Below are 19,075 nucleotides of genomic sequence, written 5' to 3' on the forward strand. Positions count from 1 at the left end.
TTAATTCCTTAAAATTAAAACATCTTTCCAGCGTTTAATGTAAACTTAGCCGATCGTCATATTGTCTGTGTCGTGAATTTATTCTAGACTCTACAAAGCAGTTCTCTTTCCCACAAAAAGCGCGTGAATGCTCTCACTTCTGACGGGCTGTGAGTTACCATAGCCAATCAGGTTGCAGTTCTTGACCTTGCTATTCCATGTACATTTTAAAATCGATTTATAAACAAAGAATTTCAATAAACCCACAAACAGCTGAATAATTCGTTCTTTACATTCATTATATAACTGAATTATTGGAGTATGTTTATCGTTCCCCAATACCATAAAGACAGCGAATTTTACATTACCAATTTCCGTTGGTGTATATAACTAACTCACATTATGCAGTTACGAATCCTCAAGTTATCATATACTCAGTTAACAGAAATGCGAACATGCACATATCGCATATTTCACATTCTTCTCTTCTTTCACTCTAATAACCAAACACGTGAAATTCGCAGTAATTAACATAAGACATATTAGCAGAAGATAAACGATTTTGCGAAAAATACGTTGTTCGACAGCTTAAGGTTTCATTACCCGTTCAACAGTGATACCTCTCTGTAGGAACCGTAACTACTAGCACCTAAATAGACTATAAGAACAGATATCTGCCGCAAAAGGGTCGTGACACAGCGTCTGTATACGACTACATGTTATTGTCAGACATGTTGTATGAGTCAGTTATATTACTCTGTAAGTGTAATTGTTTGTGACTTTTGTGTGTAATGACGTTTGTTGCAGAAGGGGAAGTTTACTCTCTGATGTTGTTGTTGTTGTCGTCTTCAGTCCAGAGACTGGTTTGATGCGAACATGTACTACCAGCCGATCCCTTCTTCTAATCAAGTTGTGCCACAAACTTCTCTTCTCCCCAATCCTATTCAATACCTCCTCATTAGTTATATGATCTACCCATCTAATCTTCAGCATTCTTCTGTAGCACCTCATTTCGAAAGCTTCTATTCTCTTCTTGTCTAAACTATTTATTGTCCATGTTTGACTTCCATACATGGCTACGCTCTATAGAAATACTTTCAGAAACGGCTTCCTGACAAATCTATACTCGATGTTAACAAATTTCACTTCTTCAGAAAGGCTTTCCTTGCCATTGCCAATCTACATTTTATATCCCCTCTACTTCGACCATCAACAGTTATTTTTCTTCCCAAATAGCAAAACTCCTTGATTACTGTGTCTCATTTCCTAATCTAATGTGAAACAAATCATTATAAGTCAGGGATCAGAAATGTAAAGATGGTTGGAAGGAGCATGTTTGACTGGGAGGGACTTCTTGAATGAGATGTGTAAGAATTGTCTGTCGACATGTTTTCAGAGAGCCAAACAGACACAACACACTGTCGTTGTTAGTGGGACACACACTGACACTATTGGTTGTGTCTGCGTGATAAGCGAAACGGGTGAAGAGTGATAAGAGACAGTGACGTACACTACGATTCCAGCCTTTGTCTTTCACCGCTGATGTCTTCCTCCCTTTAGAGTTTACGTCCTTTTCCACATGCAAGTCAGACGGTTTGACGTGTTTCTTGCAGAACAATATAGATAGTTATTGTCCTGGGGTTGGATCTAGAGCTCCTCTGCGTGAGTACTCTTATGTTAAAATTTCACTAAAATAAGGGTGTCATCTTTCAGAAATCTTCCCATATTCTCTTCTTCGTCACTGTAGCTCAACGAAAAGGGAGGAGGACCTGGAGAAGATGATTCCGTTACTAATTTTCTACTTCTACAGATACGTCATCTACAGGGTGACCCAAAAATTTAGGATTAAAAGTATATAAAAAATAGAGGATAATAAACAGTATTTTTACACACGGAATCAACCGACCGAATGGATTATTTCATGCAATACGATATCTTGAAAGACAACCGTGTATTACCTATGTTTAATAACAAGCAACTGCCTGCCATACTGACTTTGACCGCGGTACCAAGAAAAATAAGATTCATTTATCTGTGACGTGCCCACCGTGGAGTTAACGACAGTTATTTGTTCTTGAGTGATTGTCGGAAATGGTTCACTACAAAAACTTGCAGACATGTATTTAACAACGGTAGGGCAGGTTGTAATGCCAGCAAAGACAAGCCTTCGCCTTTCTAAGATAAGGGTGGTAAAGATATGGTGAGGTAGATTACTGCAGTCCTTTCTTGTTTGGCGAGTATTGATTTATGGCCCTGTTTAGTTGCCTGAATGACTTTGAACCCATAAAGGAGCCCCATTTCCCAACGGATACAAATTGACATGTGCATCTGCACGTGCAGATATTAGTTTCAGCGTTTATAGTTCCTGTTAGTTATGACGCGTGGGCATTCATTGTTGAATTCAAGAGTGTAGGCGCAGAAGACGCCCTATAGTGGCGTAGTTCCACCTTGAGTACCCTTCTAACTAAAAAATACGATCTGGGTCTTGCTGCTTGAATTTCCTATGCATTTTTGTCCTTCATTGAACTTTGGGAATATCCGATTCCACCATGGCTGTGTGCTGTTCATGCAATGTGGTGGGGCAAGCATATGGTGCCTGGTTTCAAGTACTGTTTGACACGATCTTCCGCTGCTTGCGAGGTCTTTCTATCACAATATAGTATGGGAAGCCTGTGGCCACTGTAACATTATAGGGGATTTCGAATAATCGTCTCACTTTGAGTCTAATGTAGTTTGTCTTAAGAGAACCTGGTAACACAGGAGTATTAATATTATAGCAAACGTAGCAGTTTTTTCCACAATACAACCTGTATTCTTTCATGTATATCACATGCTTCTGTGACACATTCTAATTCTTATTCTTTCTGCAAATTGGTTGTTGTTGTTGTTGTTGCTGTTGCTGTTGTAGTGACGGTGGTGGTAGTGATCTTCAGTCCGAAGACTGCTATTCGGTCCATCTTCTCTACATAATTACTGCGACCCAAATCCAACTGAACCCGCTTACAATATTCATGACTTTATTCCCTTTACTCTGCACTTATCTGGCCAAAGATCCTGTTATTCCTTCCATGCACCTCACTAATTGCCACCATAACTTCAACCTAACTATTTCTATTTTTCAGTTTTCTAATGTTTCTTTCCGTTTAAGAGAGTTAACATTTCACACTCCGACACGTAGAGCACCTGAATAGTTTTTTCTGATGACGACTTTCTCCTGAGTAATTTCCGACCGGAGATCCAAATGGAAGACCATTTTACCTTCGGAATATTTTACCCAGGAAGATGCCATAATTATTAAGCCATGCAGTAGACTTACAGGTTCTTGGGAAACATAACACCTGTAGATTCTCCTTCCATTCAGGCGTTTAGTGTTACAAGGCCAGATCAGTCAATCACCCAGACTGTTAAGCGTGCAGTTACTGAAAAGGCTGCTGGCCGTCTGTAGTAACCTCACGTTTCATCTGGCCTCCCAACAGATGCTTCTCTGTTGTGGTTGCACCTAGGCTACAGCTGTCTATATCTTCGAAGCACGTTAACATCTCACCATGACAGGGCTCGTGATCCAATATCCGTTATATTCTAGCACGTCGAAACTTTAATTCATTATACTCCAAGACTTTTAGTATTCATTAACTATATGATGAACGGTTGTCGTTTCGAAAAATTAGGCCACCTTTCTTTTCTCTTAAGAGATTTCAGTGCCCCAGCCATCTCCTCTCAAACATTTCCAGTGTAGAATGGAAATACTTTATGGAATGAACCTTCTCATGGTTTTATAATTATAAAAGCGTTCATTAGCACTGGAGAGTTTCTGTCTCTAAGGGAAGCTTGATAGGGAGTACTAGCTTCCGAGTACTCTTGGTTGTGGCGGGGGTGGGGGATGGAGGCAGGGGTGTTTATGCTCTCTCACGGCACACCAGTCTTGCTGGGAATGTTTTATGTGCCAACACTATGGTAAATATCCATGTACAACAAGATGACACAACTGTCGTTAATTACGTCGGGTTGCAGTTTGGATATCGGATTATAGTGTCGAAGTGTCGAAAATCGTTCTTCAAACCGACATCGGGCGAATTGAATAGTCATAAATATAGGAATGTCCCGTTATTTTAGGGTATGAAAGCTGTTTTTCCCTAATAGCAAGTGATATAGCTACTCGTTGCAAAGTACAGCCGTCAGCATGGTCGTTGAAATATATTCATCAGATGTTCAGTGTTTGAAAAGAAGATAAGTTTAACTGATTTGTAGTTTTACGTTGAAGTACACGTCGATGAGCCACACATAAGAAAATCAAGTTCCTTCGACAGTTTATGAACAGTTCGTGCTAGTGGTAGCTTCTTCAATGAAGGACTGCTTCAGTGCGAGAAATAGAAACCTTAGCATCACTACAATTGTCCCTCACAGGCGAAATAATTGTAACCAGAGATAATCGTTACCTCCTGTTCACAGGACGAACGGATGCACAGACTATTGAAACTGGTTCTACGTTAATACTTAAGTAGTGTGTGCCACTGGTATTGCGATACTTACGTACTTTAAGAGAAAATAACCAGACCATGAGCAACAAGCAAACAGTCATCAAAAGAAATAACGAATGTTTTGCCATAAAATCCGGAAATATCGAATTTGCCAAGTGTGTAGACAAACAAAGATCCAGAAATACGAGAATGCTAAGCTGCAGCTGGAAAAATTAAAAGCATAATTTCAAAACCAAGACTTTCAAACGTGAGACAATCACAAAAATGGTCTGATCAAAGCAGCAGTCAAAACGGCATCGTAAAAAAAAGAAGAAGTAAGAAAAACAGACATGTTAGAACGATCAACGCGATAATGCTCTACAAGTAAGACAGCAGGCAGGAGAAAAGTGGAATGCAAATAAAAGTCAGGAAGACAGAAACAACCTCATAAAAAGAAGAAGAGAAACCACTAGAACTTTCAGTAGAGATAGAGAGAGCCCGTTATGCGAATGCTGTGGACAGGACATACATCCTAACGGAATATCTGAGATTGGCTCGGGAGGTGTACTGCAGATTGCTCAGAACAGTACTTGGTGGTTCCGTGACTAGAAACACCACCACTTAAGATGGGCGAAATTTTTCTCGGTATTTCGCCAATAATCATTCTGAATCCATTCTACGCTGTTAATAAGCAGAGTTTCCGGTTCCCTGCTGTCAGATCTGGTGTTAGGGGACAGCAGTGAGAGTCGCTTCGCATGTTTCTGAGATGTTCCACATAGATTCTCTTTCTATTATCATTTTTCTTAAGTCATCGCAGTGCTCAAATCTACAGAAAGACAGTGCTTTTCTGATTCACCAACATAGCCCAACTCCGAGGAGGACTGAATTCAACCTTCTACTGGATTCAAGGGAGACGAGCTGTTGCAAACTGAAGCACTGAATCGCACCGGGCAACTGTTTCTATTACGTAATTCAAAGATTACCATAGGCAAATGTAGTAATACTGCACTAATCCAGTGTTTATAAATACTGCCATAGAAACACGAATTTCAGGTCTGCAGTAACATAGACGAAAATATTGGGTGATCGATATTAGTATTCTCTTTTTGATTTCTGTTTATTTTTTCCAGAGGTTAGGCCGTGTGCTGGACCAGGATTCTAATCTATAGACAAAGAGTGCTCTTCCGATTCAGTAACAATCTCGGGGCCGACTGCATCTTCTGGGACGATTGAATGTTTCAGCCCGCTACTGGAAGCAAGTTTGTGGAGCCAGTGACCAGTTAATGCATTGAATTGGTCCTTGACTGTAGTTTCGATTACTCAATTGAAAGGTCACTGTAGACAGAAACAGTAATACTGCACTATCCAGTGATTGTAAATGCTGCCAATGAAACACGAATTTCCCACTTACTTACCATTTCAAGTCTTGAGTAATGGAGACAAAAATAAGAGACCACCGATATTAGCATTATCCAGTAATTATTGTTCTTTCGCACATCAGTCCGAAGTTTGGTTTCATGCAGTTCTCCAGTGAGAGTCGCTTCGCATGTTTCTGAGATGTTCCACATAGATTCTCTTTCTATTATCATTTTTCTTAAGTCATCGCAGTGCTCAAATCTACAGAAAGACAGTGCTTTTCTGATTCACCAACATAGCCCAACTCCGAGGAGGACTGAATTCAACCTTCTACTGGATTCAAGGGAGACGAGCTGTTGCAAACTGAAGCACTGAATCGCACCGGGCAACTGTTTCTATTACGTAATTCAAAGATTACCATAGGCAAATGTAGTAATACTGCACTAATCCAGTGTTTATAAATACTGCCATAGAAACACGAATTTCAGGTCTGCAGTAACATAGACGAAAATATTGGGTGATCGATATTAGTATTCTCTTTTTGATTTCTGTTTATTTTTTCCAGAGGTTAGGCCGTGTGCTGGACCCGGATTCTAATCTATAGACAAAGAGTGCTCCTCCGTTGCCGTCTTCATTTCAGTATAAGTGCTGAATCTTGCGTCATCAACCATCTGCTTTATAACAGCCATATCTACACCTGCCTCTGTCATAATTGCCTCCATGATCGTCGTAATATGTGCCCGAACGTCCATCTTCTCGATTCATTACGTTCTTTAAACGATGCGACACGCTACAGAGGTTTACCACAACTTGTTATTGGATGTTGTCGGGCTCCTTCTCTCTGCTGAACGCAACATCTTGCTTTTATCGATGTTTAAAGAGAACTGGCATGCAGAACATCAAGTTGAATAGCTTGTTCTGTATTTCCCTGTCACCTTTCAGCGACGATGCTTTTCTGTAGATAACAGCAATGTTAGTGAACCATTTGAAGTTGCTTCTGATCGTATATGACAAATCATTTACATGTTTTTGTTGAGGTATTCAGTCAGAGGCTTGGTTTGATGAAGCTCTACACTCTACTCCCGAATTCAAACTGATATTCCCCGTGGTCGGCTTCTATCAGGTTTTCCACTCTTCTGTAAATGATTTGCGTTAGTATTTTGCAACCATTACTTACAACCCAGTAGATACGGCATTTCGGATTGCGAAATGTGAAGAAATTTTGATTTTCTGGTGTGTTGTAAGTATTATCCCTCTGATGAGAAATCCAAGTTTTAGATGTTCTCCCCCTGGTGCGCTATCCACCATCTTGAACAAATTGCTGTGAAATAGTACTTTTCTTAGTTTTTTCCACTTTCACTCAAATTGTTAATGCAAAAATTTGCACTAAAGTAAATTACTAAGGAGAAACCACCGACATATCTAACTTATTGAGATTTCTTGACTTTTTGCAGGTTTTTACAGCGTCTTATCTCAGTAGCTATTTCGAATTTTCCAATATATTATGTATGAAACTTGCATGAAGTTCAACGCTCTTTAAAACCGATAACTTCAAATTTTTGCCTTAAATGCACTGAAAGCGAGTCACCGAAGAAAACCTGAAAAAAGTGCCATTCTTTAGCGGTTTTTTCAAGATGGTGGATAACGCATAAGGGGGAAGATATAAAACGTAGATTTTTCACAAGAGGGAGAGTACATACAGCATACTTAAAATCAAAAGTATTCCACATTTCGCAACCCAACCCCTTCGTCTGATGTAACTTTACTAGGCTATTATTAAACTGATAGTTCGGAAATATTAACACCTGTCAGCACCTGATTTTTTTGGAATTGGAATTATTACAGTTTTCTTGAAGTCTGAGGGTATTTCACCTGTCTCATAGTTTTGTTACGGCTGCTCTCCCCAGCTATTCCGATGCAATGGCATACGGTTACGGAACGTGATATACCATGAAAACCTTGAAGAGTATTTCTTTGCCTGTGTGATACGTTGATTAAAATTCCATTGTTGCGCGATATTATCTGCAGTATAGAGAAAAGCCATTTCCACGTATAAAGAAAGGTGTGAGTAGGTCTATCGGCTATTGGGTGAGTATAACGGTAGTGGAACTTTTCAGATGGAGATCGATACACATCACGCCTAGATGACATACACGAGCAGATTATTGTCATCTTTCCGACTTTGGGAAAGATTGAGTCATTGCCATGTGAGACCATGGATCATATCGCACAGACAGTTAGCTGTGGTACAAGTATTGCAGAACGAGTCGTGACAACATGGACACACGACAACAGTACAGGGAGGTGAGTAGGCATAAGTCCTTCCACAAGGACTACTAGAAGATCACTGGATTGTTCGACAGGCTCTCAAGAGTAGACTTATGACAACAGCTGAAATCCGGGCAGATTTTGCTGGCCAGAGTGTCACCATGAGATGTCGGACAGATGGGTTGAAATCTTGAGTTGCCATGTGTCGTTTCCCGGTGACATCATATCACAAATACGAAAGACGTAGATGACGTAGAGCCAGAGTCGACTGGGACACTGAGTGGTAACCTGTGGTGTTCAGCGAGTCTCGCTTCTGGCTGTGGCGGCCAGATCGAGGACAGTGTGTCTACAGACGACCTGCTGTAAGGTCACAGGAAGCAGCGACTCTCCAGACTTATACCCTCCAAGTCCTAGAATCATTGTGTTGGAAGCTAATGGTCTTGACAAGAGCACTAATTTGGTAGTTGTTGAAGGGTGGATGAATGCTCACCTGTATGTGGAAAGGATGCCAAACCCTGTTGTCATATCCTTCGTGATCAGAATACCAAATGGCATATTCCAGCAGAACAATGCTAGATCACACAATGGACCGCACACCACAAATGTCTGAGGAATGTAAGAATCGTTTGTCGGCTATCTTGGTCTCCTGATTTTTCGGATGTCGTCCTTGCACTTTTCAATTCATTGTCAAATATTATTAAATGTACAAGAAATAATATATCTTTACCAGATAATACCTGCGGCTGTGCACGCATACCAATAGTTTTGTTATGGTGAGTGACTGTGAGTAAGTAAGGTATTGCGTAGGCAATAACGTCAGCTCTCCTCAGGAGACTGCCTGAAGTAGCTGTACGTTATCCAACGTGTGCTTTATGCAACAAATTTTATAATTTCTTAACATGGCTTATCTTTAATGAAGCAAAAAAATATGTTGCATTCCCTACTTCACCCTCTTAGGAGACGATTTTCTTTTATTTTCTAATGTAGCCTATGTTCTTCCTCGGGGTTCAAGCTATCTCCATACCAAACTTCATCGATATCGGTTCAGCGGTTTAGTATTGGAAACGTCTCGTACAGAACTACTTTCACATTTTGTCAGCATGGATAAAACTTTAAATTGCAATATCTTTCTTTTCCTTATCAGATTTTAATGAAGTAAAGCTTATGTCTTACCCCAAGCCACTCTCAAGTTACCTGTGAAAAACCCATAAAAATATGTCTAGTAGTTTTGGAGACTAGCGTGTTCGAAGAGACAGACTGAGAGACGCCACCATTTTACTGTTTTATTGTTAGTAATGATTTAAATCTAATGTAAAAAGTACCTGCTTGAACCCCATTTTAAGCAACGAAATAATTGTTTTGTAGTAGGAAACAGAAGCTTTTGTCTGAAACTGTCATGTAACACATACAATTGCAAATTCCTGTTAACTGTATGTGACAATATGTATTTTGATCTAAGGTGGCAAAGAAAAAATACTGTGCGCTACGACACTATTTGTAATGGTCAGTTCCAAAAATATGTTATGTTGTGTATCTGTATGTTACCGTTCTGGACTGTTCCTTTTTTAACATGTGATACAAAGTGCAAGACACTTTCATTGCCGTTATCAGGCTATAGACTTCTGTGCTATAGAGTTTTCATTCAGTACAGTATTATCACCTATTTCTAAAAATCATGATCTGCGATTCTACTAAAAAGCATATTACACGTTGCGGAGTGCGACGGGAACTATTGCGTCTTTCGTTTGTGTGGTGCCACGCTTTCCACGTTTTGTTGGCGTGGCTGCGGTTTCTGCGCTCTTTTGCAGCCAAGACAGATGCGAAGCTTTAGAGAACAGCATCGAACTGGATTCCCCAACATTTTCTCCTCGCTTCTTCGTACCTACCCTTACCGCGTTGCAGAAATAGGACCAGTCCCACACTGTGTCGTGCGGAGGTCAACGCCGTGTCCCTGGACACCCCTTTCCTTCCTCATCAGCACTATATGAGGTGTTTCAAAAAGTACTTCACAACTTAAGAAATTCACATAAATTTATTGAAACAAGATATAGAGCTAGGTTTAGTGTTATCAAGTTCTTTGACCTTCGACTAAATATGCATGTGGTTTCCGTTGGTTATCCTTCACACATCCCATCGGAAGTCAATTTCTTCCCAATCTCGCTGTAGCATTGCAGGTGTAACTTGCTCAGTGGCTGCGTAAATTCTTGCTCTAAGTTAAGGTAGAGAAGCCGGGGCACAGAAGGTACAAACACGGTATCCTTTATGAACCCCATAAAAAAATCAAGTGGTGACAGGACTGGCAAACGGGGCGGCGATGCAATTTTCGCATCACGGCCTGTCCATTGACCTGGGAAGCGGTCACTGAGAAAATTCCGTACATCAGCCAGTTAGTGGGGTGGTGCACCATCTTGCATGAAGTAAACATTTCGTTCTTGGTCATCCTCATCGATCTGTGGTATCAAAAATTGTTGTAACGTATCCAGGTACACTATCACGTTGATGATTCTCTCACGGAGCACCCCGTTTCTGCAAAACAATTATGCCACTCATAAAATGTAGGCCTACTAGAAGGATCTTTAGCGTACTTGGTACGGAAACTACGCTGAACTGTTGTCGCCGACTTCGATTATTCAAAACAAAACAAACAGCTAGCACGCTCAGGTCCAGTGAAGGGTACCATCTTAAACGCAATTCCCACTAGCGCTGCTTAGGGTGCTATTCGGCTCTATCGAATTAAGCGAAACAAAACTTGATGTATTTCTCTTCAAACCGACACTATAATTACCTCTGTAGGTACTATGAATTAATTTATATGAATTTTCAAAGTTGTAAAGTACTTTTTGAAACACCCTGTACAATCAAAACTATAGTACACTCGGCCAGCATCTTCCACGATCCCAGAAACATACCTTAGAGCAGATATTACATTTTGTTCATGCACATACAAAACCTGAGGCGGCTTTCTCACGGTATATTCAGTTTCAGACGGTAGAGCCGCTGAAATAGTCTCTGAAGAATATGGACATGTTATTATGTAGATGTGTCCATCTATTATTTAGTAAAGAAAATATTATTTTCTGTGATACAGGTGAGGCAGAAAACTGAGATTTCAAGATCGACAACATGTCTTTTCCCAGAAGTTGATACCTTCTCTGTTTCAACGGGACTACACAGCGCAATATTGAGCAGTACAGTTACATATTCTGCAGTTCAGTTAGCATAGCTGTATAGAAAAATGTGAAACTGGGGACACGAGAAACATCTTGGTCCATTCCGACGCTGTTACGTCACTTCTACAGGCCAGGCTGAGTGAAGTTTAGGCCTTCGCCCACGCGCATGTAGTCTAGTGCTGAGCATTGGTTATATTTATCACGAAAGCTTAAAACATCCATCTTCGTAAACACATTCATTCAGCTTAAATTAATCCAGTCAAAATAGCAAAGAAAGAAAGTCTGAAAATCGTACAAAGCACTTATAAAATGAAGTTTAAGAACCAAACGATTTCTTGTAGATATCAAAGGTGTAAAAGTGGTTTTTTCCCTAAGATTATATCCTGCTCCACCGCCTTTGAAGAAATTAAATTCTATGCTTGTTATTATCGTTGATATGCAACATGATTTTCGCTCCTACTCAGAAACTTATTTTTAGAGTTTTAAATTTTTGCGTAAGATAAAATTATTGCCGTAAAGTAAAAATATTTTAATGAAAATTTTCTAGTCTTAAGAAATTTTTCTTAACTTGTTGGAAGCACTAGATTTACTCATTTGAGTTCCAGAAGATTAACTAAAAAAGTGACCTCCATAATAATCTTGATAACATTGGTACCAAGCACTCTCTGCTACGGGACATTCATACGAAGCACCCCCTCCCACCTAACACTGGTAGGAAGTATCCTCTACCAGCAACATTTCACTGAGCACCATATGCCACGCTACATCGGTGGAACATTTCGTGTGTACTAATTCGATGTTGTTAGCTTTTAAATATCAAAGCAATTTACCTGCAGAAATGTATTGGGTGTATTACCATTTTTTGAAGTGAATCGTTGGCAGACTTAAGGATTAAATGACGAGAAAGGAGAGGAGAAAACGGCAAAAAAGGACTTTACAAAATATAGCGTGAGAAGAAGGTATTTTTGGAGAGAGAAACGAGGGACTATACGGGATATGGGAGACAACAAAGGAAAAGAAAGTGTCTGAGTGTTAAAAATGCCAGATTACAAGTCCAAAGATCTTGGGTTCGGTCCTGGTCAAACCTAAGATTTTTGTCTGCCACTTACCGCTTCTTTCATCTTTGGCTGTATCTGTTGCTATGGAAAATGCCGTGGTTTGGAATTCACTTTAAACTGTAGGCCGGTCCGTAGGTCGGAGGCAGGCAAACACATACACTCTCCAACAGGACCATGTCTCGTAAAACACTGTGATGTCCAAAACAATCTTCAGATTGATAACGATCATTGATGAAAAACTTTTTATTGTATATACAGGGTGATTCTTATGAACGTTTAAAAACCTCTTAAGCGACAAAGGTAAGCTGAGACAAGACGCATAGGGCCGCAGATGTCGGGAAATACCCCAAAAGTGGATGTGACGTCAGCAGATGACGTACCTCTCGCATGTGCTTGGCTCCATGTGTCTCATATTAATTTACTTTTCTCCTCGTCGTATGCATCGCTTCGGGGTTTTTTAAACGCTAAAGAGAAACACCCCTTATAATGACAATGGAGCGTGGTTTTTATATGTTTTTTAATTAACCAAACCAGTGTCGAGCACTTGTTCGTCGTCGGTGCTACTATATTTCACTTTTAAGTGTTCATAGAATCATTTCATATCTTCTATTTGATTATAAAAGCGGAGAATTTTGCTTTCAAACATTAGTGACGTATTTTGTTGCAAGTCTCTTGAGATACTATTAGTTGTAAACCTCCGATAAAGTTCTTGCAGTCCTACACATCTTCAGACTCAGCTAATCAGTCGTACCGAAATATGCAATTTCTAGATTCTTGCTCCCAATTTACAACTGAGTACGTTATACAGTAGGAGTTAGCGCAGCAACAAGTGTTATCCGCCGTCAGCAACTGATACACAGAAGATGTGTAGGGCGTACCTCCCGGCGCCACTATATAGGGTGATTCTACACTTATGCTCATAAATTAAGGATAATGCTGATATATGGTGAAACAACGCTCTTGTGGGCGGTCTGCGGATTTAAATCACCTCGGGGTTGACCATGCGATGCATTTGACCTGCGGTCGTCGCACGGTGCCGCTGGTAGCAGTCACATACGCAGAGGTGTGTTGATGCATGTCAGAGTACGGTGCAGCGAGTAAGTGTGCAGACTCCTTCAGACGTGCTAATGCCGACTGTGTTGAAAATGACCCAAAGAACACACATTGATGACGTTATGAGGGGTAGAATACCAGGGTGACTAGAGGCTGGTCAAACACAGCAGGTCGTAGCACAGGCCCTTCGTGTGACAAAAGTGTGATCTCAAGATTATGGCAACGACTCCAGCAGACAGGAAACGTGTTTAGGCGCTACAGTAAGGGACGGCCAGTGTACAACACCACAAGAAGACCGATATCTCACCATCAGTGCCGCAGATGGCCAAGGAGTACTGCAGGTAGCCTTGATCGGGACCTTACTGCAGCCAGGAGCAGTTGTCTCCAGACACACAGTCTATAGACGACTAAACAGACATGGTTTATTCCCCCGGAGACCTGCAAGGGGCATTCCACTGACCCCTGGTCACAGGCGAGCCCGCAAAGCACGGTGTCAAGAACACAGTACATGGGCATTGGAACAGTGGTCCCAGGTTATGTTCACGGACGAGTCCAAGTATAGTCTGAACAGCGATTGTCGCCGGGTTTTCATCTGGCGTGAACCAGGAACCGGATACCAACCCCTTAATGTCCTTGAAAGGGACCTGTATGGAGCTCGTGGTTTGATGGTGTGGGGTGGGATTATGATTGGTGCACGTGCACCCCTGCATGTCTTTGACAGAGGAAATGTAACAGGTCAGGTGCACCGTGACGTCATTTACCATTAGTATGTCCGCCTTTACAGGAGTGCAGTGGGTCCCACCTTCCTTCTGATGGATGATAACGCACGGCGTCACCGAGATGCCATCGTGGAGGAGTAGATTGAAACAGAAGATATCAGCGAATGGAGTGCCACCACATTCTGCAATTATCCTTAATTTATGGTTCAAATGGCTCTGAGCACTATGGGACTCAACTGCTGAGGTCATTAGTCCCCTAGAACTTAGAACTAGTTAAACCTAACTAACCTAAGGACATCACAAACATCCATGCCCGAGGCAGGATTCGAACCTGCGACCGTAGCGGTCTTGCGGTTCCAGACTGCAGCGCCTTTAACCGCACGGCCACTTCGGCCGGCTTTAATTTATGAGCATGAGTATAATTAACGTTTAAAAACCTCCGAAGCGAGGTAGTTGACGCTCAGACATGTAATGTAAGGTAAGATACATGGGGTCGCAAATGACAGGAAATATCACAAAAGTGCATGACAAATGTTGAACATGTGACTTCAAAAGATGACGTAACTCGCCGCATTGCAATGGTTGAGCATATCTTACTGCCGTACCTGGTCATACCAACCCAAGTCTTGCAGAAAGTATTTTTTTCATTGCCTGAGACAACTGCGTTTTTACGTTGAGGTATTAATTTATTTACCGGTCTCGCGGTCTCCGCAGGTTTATCGCAAAATACAGCACAACAAAAATCTACCGTATTGTGTCACAAGTAAATGAGTACTAGCGTCCGGATTGCTTCATTACCACTAACTGACCTGCGTTTTCTTTACTACATAATGTCTGTAAACAAGGGAAGAAGGGGGAAAGTAAAGGAACACAAAATAAGAGCAGCTTTTGCTTGATGACAGCAAGGACGATTATGTAACATCTACATTTACAACAGATCACATTTACAGCAGATGTTCAAAATTTGCACCTTCTGCTTGAATGGAATAATTGAGTAGCTCAATCACCCCTTCGCACATGCGCTTGAGAATACCCTCCGTATTTTGGTTGTGATGTCACATATTCGACAATTGTTATCCAGCTTTGGGGTATTTCGCGACATTTGTAGCCCCATATGTCTTATATTAAATTACTTTTCTCAGCGCCATCTACATCAACAGCCGTGTTTGCGTGTTTTGACAGACCGACCTACAAATTAACTTCGTCAGGATGTCGCGCAAGTCGGACCACACGACAGCCGAAGCCTCCCACCACTTCACCTACGCCGGCCGCGGTGGTCTAGCGGTTCTAGGCGCTCAGTCCGGAACCGCGCGACTGCTACGGTCGCAGGTTCGAATCCTGCCTCGGGCATGGATGTGTGTGATGTCCTTAGGTTAGTTAGGTTTAAGTAGTTCTAAGTTCTAGGGGACTGATGACCACAGATGTTTAGTCCCATAGTGCTCAGAGCCATTTGAACCATTTGAACTTCACCTAAAAAATTATGCCGTGTGTAGTGCTGTCGTGCCAACCACCCGAATAAACTTCATCTTTTGTCACAGTGCGCGGTATTCAATGCTGCTCTACAGAGTGCGAAGCAGACGAAACTGTGACAGAGTTTCTGAAGAAATTTAATGACTATAGACGTTTGTGGCAAACGTCATGCGACAACTATAGCAATATAGATACAAGAAATGAAGCATTTTTTTTCTTTTTTAATGAATTCATAATGGTTTCATGTGGCATATAGAGAGAATAAATGTCAGTCCACCTTTCGCATTTCTGTTTTTAGGTTTTATTGCCGATGTTTGTCGTAAACAGAATCTAAAACCCGACATATCTACATTTAATGGACGTTAATTCAATAAACATCCTTGCTTCATTGGTGTGTTACAGCAGGCCCAGTCTATATCTAATCCCAGTGCTACGAAGGGCAAAGTGCGCTTTTTTTCCATTTCTAACTGTTGCCAAATGCCACTAGACGATGTGCGCTAGCACCATGTTAAGTCTTTCATGTTCGAATGTGAAATGAATTTCTCTAACTTACGGGTTATCCTTTAGGCTACGTATATAAATAAATTAATAACGTTTACGTGAACTTCTTTTGTTTTATCTATCTTCCTTTACCACGAGATGTTTCTTCAGTCAATGAAAAACCACACTGCAGGTTTCAGGAATAATTTTAGTAGATAATTGTGGGAATGCAACATCACTGTACCCTCTTATCTTCTGCTATTAAACAGAAATCGTAATGTAGCTAGCAACCTCTCCTTGCAGCTTGCAGCCTCTCTCATGACTGTACTGTTTGTCATTAAGAATGGTCTGATGATGTTCAGCAGCGCCGAAATGCATGTTTCATCCGTTGTTAGATAATTACGAAAATCATTGGCTTCCAGCTTCTTAACCGTTCAAGACCTGAATTTTTCCTGGAGGAAGGAAAATTTTTCTTTATTTAGCTATGCTCTTAGGTGACTTTTTAATGATTTTTATGCAAGATTAAACACAAATACATACCCGTTTCCAAAACATACATTGTGTATTTGGCTTAATTTTATGGAGTGAAATAACTAATTACGAAATATTCTCTATTGTGACCCGCCAGGTTAGCCGAGATCGCTAATGCGCTGCTTCCTGGATTCAAGTAGGCGCGCCGGCCCCGAATCGAATCCGCTAAGCACATTAACGACGAGGGCTGGTGTGCTGACCAGCCTGGATGCAGTTTTTAGGCGGTTTTCCACATCCCACTGGGTAAATACTGGGCTAGACCCCATGTCCCCCCACAGTTACACGACTCTCAGACATTTCAAAACGTTCGCACTATTTGATGGCTTACACTAGACGCAGACAGCTGGGGTACACTACTGCCAGGGGTACAGGGTGGTGACAGGAAGGGCATCCAACCACCCACTGACATGAACATTGCCACATACATAGTAACATGTACGACCCCGCGTTGAAGTGGGACAAAGGCCCAAGAAAATGATAATGATGAAATATTCTCTATTGTGATAAATAATAAATCGATCATTCAATAGTTATCCTGCAAAATAATAATGTTGTTGTTGTGGTCTTAAGTCCTGAAACTAGTTTGATGCAGCTCTCATGCTAATCTATCCTGTGCAAGCTCCTTCATCTCCCAGTACCTACATCCTTCTGAATCTGCTTAGTGTATTCATCTCTTGGTCTCCCTCTACGATTTTTACCCTCCACACTGCCCTCCAATGCTAAATTTGTGATCCCCTGATGTCTCAGGACATGTCCTACCAACCGATCCCTTCTTCTAGTCAAATTGTGCCACTGACTTCTCTTCTCCCCAATCCGATTCAATACCTCCTCATTAGTTACGTAATCTACCACCTAATCTTCAACATGCTTCTGTAGTACCAAATTTCAAAAGCTTCTATTCTCATCTTGTCCAAACTATTTATTGTCCATGTTTCACTTCCATACATGGCTACACTCCATACAAATACTTTCAGAAACGGCTTCCTGACACTTAAATCTATACTCGATGTTAACAAATTTCTCTTCTTCAGAAACGCTTTCCTTGCCATTGCCAGTCTACATTTTATATCCTCTCTACTTCGACCATCATCAGTTATTTTGCTCCCCAAATAACAAAACTCCTTTATTACTTTAAGTGTCTCATTTCCTAATCTAATTCCCTCAGCATCACCCGACTTAATTCGACTACATTCCATTATCCTCATTTTGATTTTGTTGATGTTCATCTTATATCCTCCTTTCAAGACACTGTCCATTCCGTTCAACTGCTCTTCCAAGTCCTTTGCTGTCTCTGACAGAATTACAATGTCATCGGCGAACCTCAAAGTTTTTATTTCTTCTCCCTGGATTTTAATACCTCCTCCAAATTTTTCTTTTGTTTCCTTTACTAAATTATACAGTGGAATATAGTGAACCAACCGCATCCATGTACTCTGGTGGTTATGAGTTGCTGTGCATTGCTATATTGACTTGCTGATATTTTTATAGTGATGTTCAACAGTTGGCAGCACTTGCACATGATGAAACGGTTAAATATTCACAAATGTGTACCCTAGGTTTCTATGGGCAAAAATACTTCTGTTGAAATTATGACACAGTAAAAGTTAAGATACACAAATGTAGCCAGAGGGACTGAAAGGGTTAAGTAATATAACATAGATAAATTTCATTCATTGCATTAGCCACTTCCGTGCCCACAGCTTTCTCTCAGCCTATTTTTTGTTTGACCTTGTTACCTCTAATATAGCCAGGGGAAACCCCCGGTTTTTGTTTCTGTGTAAAACCAAGCGGGACCTCATAAAATATAAACAATGAATTTAAGATTAACAAGTCACAACAATAGGGGCTGCGGCACTGTAATCGCTGAGTGGAGTGGTCGGGACGTGTGTCGGCTGGCATGAAATTGATCGGGAGGTCTATCGGACGAAGGGTTGGTATGTGTGTAGGGGTCTTCAATAAGAATCACGCTCCACATCAGCAGGTGGCGCCTTACCTGGCGGGAATCGCGGAGGGCGCCTCAGCTGCCCCCACAGCCACACGACCAGGGCGACTGAGGCGAGCAGCAGGGGCAGCACCAGAGAAAGCATGTCGTCTCTTCCCATCGCCCGACGAGCACTGGACTGACGCTGCGTCCAGGGACCGACTGCCCGTCCGCCCAGAGCCGCCGTGGAGGGCGGGGCAGGGAGGGGGGTGGGGCTCAGCTCACCCAATCCCGCTACTGCACGGCTCGCCGACACTGCTGACGCACTTTTTGCCGCTAGTGAGGACAGATGGCTCTTTCCCTCGTGTTATCTATATATGTCAGCTCCAAATCAACGTCTACTTAGCATGACACTCTGACCACTTCCAATACAGGTGGAAAACTTCCACTTACGCACTTTCTGCCTTACAGTTTCTACTTTCATTTCTACATCTACGTTCATACACCGCAAGTACAAGACGCGATCGTGTTTCAGTCGAATCTGCTTACTGTTTTCAAACCTTACTCTCTCCCTATAACCCTCCCCCCACCCACCCCTCCCTTCCCATTTCCT

The 19,075-nt window shown here is 41.5% G+C and overlaps 1 protein-coding gene across 1 annotated transcript in view; it reads right to left on the reverse strand.

The window, feature by feature from the left end:
• The window catches only part of LOC124613973 (methyl farnesoate epoxidase-like), a 226,593-nt gene extending 207,950 nt beyond the window's left edge, over positions 1–18,643 (reverse strand). The window contains exon 1 of the mRNA XM_047142761.1: positions 18,535–18,643. Coding sequence (XP_046998717.1) covers positions 18,535–18,643 — 109 coding nt within the window. The remainder of the gene's footprint in view (positions 1–18,534) is intronic.
• Positions 18,644–19,075: the final 432 nt, after the last annotated feature.

The sequence above is a fragment of the Schistocerca americana genome, chromosome 4 (assembly GCF_021461395.2).
Source record: "Schistocerca americana isolate TAMUIC-IGC-003095 chromosome 4, iqSchAmer2.1, whole genome shotgun sequence".
Lineage (NCBI taxonomy): Eukaryota > Metazoa > Arthropoda > Insecta > Orthoptera > Acrididae > Schistocerca > Schistocerca americana.